Source organism: Sinocyclocheilus anshuiensis, unplaced genomic scaffold (genome assembly GCF_001515605.1).
Source record: "Sinocyclocheilus anshuiensis isolate Anshui unplaced genomic scaffold, SAMN03320099.WGS_v1.1 scaffold1347, whole genome shotgun sequence".
NCBI lineage: Eukaryota > Metazoa > Chordata > Actinopteri > Cypriniformes > Cyprinidae > Sinocyclocheilus > Sinocyclocheilus anshuiensis.
This window is the reverse complement of record NW_015536555.1, coordinates 81599-87401: the sequence shown is the minus strand read 5'-3', so window position 1 is coordinate 87401 and position 5803 is coordinate 81599. Positions and strand designations below refer to the sequence as shown.

The following is a 5803-nucleotide window of genomic DNA, read 5'->3' as shown; positions in this document are numbered from 1 at the left end:
AGCAGGAATATTAGACTGCTGTCACTTTAAGAGCTGCCCGGATCCAATATACTGTTACACATGCGTTTTCTTTCTCAGCTGTTGGCTTTCACTTAAACCTAAATTACTGTGTTACGTGGATACTTGCAAAGACGGGCATTTTGACACATACATGTACCGTTCAAGGCCTATAAAGCAGCAGAAATAACTCTGTTCAATACTCCCGCGCTCTATGAGCCCCTCTGACAGCGCTCAGAAACAGTCTCAGCGAGCACATATAGCGAAATGAGTTCTCTTTCACTGCTGATTGCATTTCAATGGCTTAAAATCACTTGTTTTTTTTAAATGCAATGCTTCAAAATGTGTGCAAACGCTAAGTGTTCCTGACCACGTAGCACAGCAACGTCACGTGAGCGTGTAACTGCGATCAAAATCTCTCCCGGTTGACAAATGTCTACCGGTTAATTGTGTCTACTGGTATATCGCCCACCCCTAAGATATTTGTTAGCAAATATTGCTGTTTATGACTATTTATTGTTATATGCATATAAAGAACTTTATTGCGTTCATTTAGTTAAACTATCACATGTCATGGTTGTTTTTAACTAGGTTTTACTGTGCTTCATTTTATTAAATATCACACATTTTGAATCTAATTGGCGATAATTACTGTTTGGTTCCTCAGACTGGTAAGAAATCAGAGCAAATACTAGAGATGAGATATCGAATGCAAGCTCTATCTTTACAGATGGACGTAGCAGAAAGACGGCTGACTTAATAGTTTTAATGGGAAAGAAAAGATGATTTCTCACCATTAAAGAGTCGTGCTTGTGAACTGCAGAATCCCCACTTCTGGTCGCGGTCAAAGTTGTGTGTGAGAGAGCACCTATAACACAAGACCAACCGCAAACACAATGAGCCTGAAACACTCCAGACCTGAGTCGAGATCAAACAGACTAAAACTAGGGTCACAAACACCAATATGAACCGACTGCATGAATTATTCTTATTATTGACAAACACAAAGAAAACTATAAAATGCTAAAGGCAGATATGACTACAGTGAACACCAGTTCACATGCAATGAGAATGAACACAGCTTCCACCAACCACAATGTGTTTTGTTATTTATTGGTTGTTGAGAGCTTAAAAAATTCGGTCATTATTTACCTTCATGTCGCTGTTATTTGTTCAATGGAACACAGAAAGAGAAATTTCATTTTAACGTCATGTTGTATTGACCACCATTGTGAAACAGAAGTGTGCTTAATTGTATTGAATGTGCACTTGCACTGCACTTCAAATCTTACACGCATGTTTTAAAGAAAAAAAACTGTACTTGCCGATAATAATATTATTGAAATAAAAGGCCACTTAAGTGACTTGAAGAGAGACACCTATGACTTCACTTTTAAAGTCCACTTTGTAATGACGTCAAATGAAAAGTTTTAATAATCTTTTGTCATGCTTTAAAGAAGTACACTTATTTGTAATACACTTATGATTACTAGAGCACATGTAAAGTACTTCATTAGAATTTGAACTGTAGTGTGTTATTCAATATTATATTTAAGGTTAATTTATTTTAAATGTAATAAATTGCAACTTCCTCATTGCAAATGTGTAGTTCTAAATATGTAATAATACAAATATATATTTAAATACATGGCATACACGTTTCAATAGTCCTAAGTACTTTTAAGTTCTACTTAAGTGAGTCAAAAAACAAAACACCATGCAGCTTAAAATTCCAGCTAATTGAATTAATATAAATTTAAACTATAATACATTTCCATTGCATTGCAAATAACATGCAGTTAAGTGTCTGAAAACATTACATTAAGTTCAAACTTAAGTATATTCGTTTAAAGTATATTATTTCCATAATAAGAACTCTTGTTAAAACTATGCTGAAGTTCAAAAACTGACAAAAAAATTGATTGGTGAAGCAAACCAATCAGACGGACCAAAATTTAAGCAGTGAACGAATCACTATTTTGTGCTGATTCAGTGAATCAGTTGATTCAGTTCACGAATCAGACTAATCTGCTACACTCACCGACTCAGTGATCCATCTGCAATGGTTTCAATGGAAGAGAAGATTATCAGTGAATAATGACTTATAGAATTCAGTCTGTTCTTCGCAAAAAGCATCTTATGATTCATTACAAGTAACGCAAGTACATAATCAGCTTTTTTCAAGTGTCTAGTAAAGTAACGCATTACTTTTACATTTACAAGAAAATAACTGAGTTACTTGTTCAAATAAGTAACAGAAGTTACTTTGTTTTCCCATTTACTCACTGACAGCTCTCCTGTCCCCGTGTTGAGAAAAATTGGGAGTGAGGTGCAAAGGCACTTTCTTCAGCATTTATTTTTGGTGTGAAAGGGCCTTTACAGTTGCCAAACATAAAAACGTTTGGGTTTTTGTTATTAAAAATTATTAAGCAAGCCCAGCTCAGGTGACAAAAAGTAACTCAAAAATAATGTAATGCATTACTTTCCATAAAAAGTAACTAAGTTACGCAATTAGTTACTTTTTTAATGGAGTAACACAATATTGTAATGCACAACTTCTAAAAGTAATTTTCCTCAACACTGCTTTTTTTTTTGGGGGTGGGGGACTTGACAGGTGAAAAATGGAAAAGAGCTGCGCGATGATTCTTCAAAAATTTCCCTTTGCGTTCCACAGAAAGAAATCCTAGCATGAGGGTTTGGGAGAAAATGGCAGTAAACTAACATATTTTTCCGTTTTTGGAAGCAGTTCCGACTGAGAACCTGGAGTGAATTCTGGAGTGGATCCTCAGTGAAGAGTTGCTCCATACGGAGATCTGCACACACTTGTTGAGCTGCAGTGATGTGGCATTAATAACGCGCCGCCTCTTTAATCTCTCGTCACGGCCCTGATCTCTCTTCCTGATAACACTCACTCCAGCTCAGTGTTTAGAAGTGCTTATGAAATCGGTATGCGTGTAGTCATCTGCTCCACTCGCTGACGGCTGTCAGAGGAAACGAAAAGAGCTGCGCAGATGATGACGAAAGATGGCTTTTAGCAGACAGTGTAGTGGTAGAGTCAAGGGTTAAGTTTGGGTTGGGTAAAGGTTACTCAAGCTCTCTGGTTAGGGTTACATCAGATTCAGGGCTGGGTTCTGAGTTTGGGTTGATGTTTCAGGGATGTGGGTTTGGATTAGTAAGGACTTGGCTATGGGCTGGTTAAGAAACTAGTTTAAGATGGGTGATCATGAGAGTCTAGCTGTTTAAAATAAATTTGATTGGATTTCTCGGATTGGATCACATCTTGAAAATGAAACCGAATTAGATCAAGTAATCCAGTGCTATTTTAGTATCATTAAGATACAATTACAGTTTTTACTAATATTGTTTTGGATTCAATTTTAATGTATTCTTTTTTAAAGTAATATTTGTGCATTTTTGTCAGTATTTATTTTTGTATTTTGTATGTATGTATGTATGTATTTATTTATTTTTAGCTTATTTTATTTTTAGTTTAGGCAACATGGTGAAGTAAAGTTTGCAGTTTCTTTCAGTTAAGGTTTATTTTATTTTATTATGTCATTTTATTGTATTTTATTTATTATTATTATTATTTTTTTTTTACAATTTTATTGTAATGTAATAAATGTAATGTAATATAACTGATCCAGTCTTGCTTTGCTCTAGAATGTGTTGTTCAAAACTTTTTAGTAGGTTTGGGGTAAGTTGGATAAATATATATATATATATATATATATATATATTTATATATAGTAAAAAAAAAAACAAAGAAATAAAATAAATAAGATTTTGTCATCATAAAAAATAGAGTCAACAAAGTAAGCCTATATTGTGATATGTTGCCCAGTTTAGAGCACTGCTAATACAGTTTCTATAAAAAAGTTAAGAAAAATAAAAAGTGTGTTATTTTGTTATTCCTGAATCAATGTGATCCAGTCCAATGTTGCTCTGAAAAACTGGTGCAAAAGTAAGATGGATTTCCTGATCCTGGACAGCAAAACATGGGATTCATTTCCAAATCATTCAGATTCACATTCAACTTTCTGAACAGCTGAGCCCTGGTTTGAGCTGGTTCACAATCTGGGTTTGGGTCAGTGTAATTTTAGTACCACTGAGATACTATTATAGTTTATTACATCAATTTGAACTAAATGAAAATGAGAAATGTTGCCTCTGGAACTAGTTGAAATTAAATAAATGTACATGTTTTAAAATATTTTATTTTATTCCAGTTGTGTTTGTTTTATTTCAAGCAACAAAAGTGTCTTCTATGGTTTTAGTTTACTATAATAACTAAAGATTTGGTTTGAACTGGTTAATGTGGGTTAACCGCCTCAAACCAGATCTTTTGCTATCCCAAACCCAGATTCTAACCCATCCCAAACAGATCCTCAGAATCCAGTTTTGGTCTGTCGGACCTACGACTGAGCTCGGTTATGATCTGATTGCATCTCCTCGGCTGATTTGTTGGTTGGTTGTATGTAACGTAAAAAAATAACGGTTGAGGGACGCATGCATACTGTAGATGTGTGTTAGCACTTACCAGACTTTGTGAGAGTTCATAGAGATACACTGGTGATAAATCACCCCACCGAAGCGAAAAGGAAACTTGCACTCTTTGCCATCTGTTGTGAGAACTACAACACACACACAGACACACACACACACACACACTCACACACACACACACACACACACACACAAACACAGAGACACACACACACACACACAGAGACACACACACACACACACATCCAATAAACCAAGAGCTATTAGAAACAGAAACTCTGAGAGCAATTGGAAAGTTCATACATTTACATTACATTTAGTCATTTAGCAGACGCTTTTATCCAAAGCAACTTACAAATGAGGACAATAGAAGCAACCAAACCAACAAGAGAGCAACGATATGCAAGTGCTTTAACAAGTCTCAGTTAGCTTAACGCAGTACAAGTAGCAAGGTTTTTTTTTTTTAATCATATAATACATTTAAAAATAGAATAGAAAAATAATAGAGCAAGCTAGTGTTAGAGGCCCTTTTTTTTTAACAGCTAGAATGCAAAAAGATTAGAGAAGAAAGTGTTTTTTTTTTTAAGAAAACAAGCAGTTAGTAAATAAATAGAGTGCAAGTCTAAAAGTCTTCATACCTTTCTGGGTTACAGTGTTGGACTGTCCGGAAAATAATATATCAATACCAGGTGGCTGCTTGCGCTTTAATGAGAGAGAGAGAGAAAGAGAGAACGAGAGAGAGATAGAGAGAAAGAGAGAAAGAGAGAGAGAGAGAGAGAGAGAGAGAGAGTATGGCAAGTTGTACACCAAATTACTAGCATTCAGCAAACCTCATACGGGACACTCACCGATCCAGCACACTGCAAACGGGGCAATAAAACAAGAGTTATCAGGAGAAGAAGAAGGAACTCTCGACGAGTCAGAACTGGAGAAAACACAGGCATTTCTGTACGAGCTCTGCTCCCTCTGCGCGCCAGATCCTTGGACGAGTTTCAGGACTCAAAGCAGATGAAGTCCGTCCCAAAAGCAAGTGTCATGTGTGGGATTCCTCCATTATATCCCGGGGCGATGGATGGATGCGTGGAGGCGCGCTCCGATCTGAGAGGGAGAGAGAGAGAGGGAGAGAGAGAGAGAGAGAGAGAGAGAGGGAGATCAGGAACGCAGTTAATCATTCATAGACCGAAACTCCCAGCAAAGCAAATTCCTCGCCTCCATAAAAGTGTGCATATAAGAGGAGAATATGAAAATAAGAGCCATGGTTATTCTGCGTTATAATAACAACAACAACAACAACAATAAT

The 5803-nt window shown here is 36.1% G+C and overlaps 1 protein-coding gene across 2 annotated transcripts in view; it reads right to left on the bottom strand.

Moving 5' to 3' along the window:
* LOC107701308 (hepatocyte growth factor activator-like) overlaps positions 1 to 5580 on the bottom strand; it is a 16430-nt gene extending 10850 nt beyond the window's left edge. For both annotated transcript variants that reach the window (XM_016503302.1, XM_016503307.1), the window contains exons 1-4: positions 5352 to 5580; positions 5142 to 5205; positions 4538 to 4631; positions 792 to 865 (exon numbers count right to left, since the gene is read on the bottom strand). In XM_016503302.1, coding sequence (XP_016358788.1) covers positions 792 to 865; positions 4538 to 4631; positions 5142 to 5205; positions 5352 to 5447 — 328 coding nt within the window. In that variant the 5' untranslated portion in view covers positions 5448 to 5580. The remainder of the gene's footprint in view (positions 1 to 791; positions 866 to 4537; positions 4632 to 5141; positions 5206 to 5351) is intronic.
* Between the last annotated feature and the right edge of the window lie 223 nt (positions 5581 to 5803).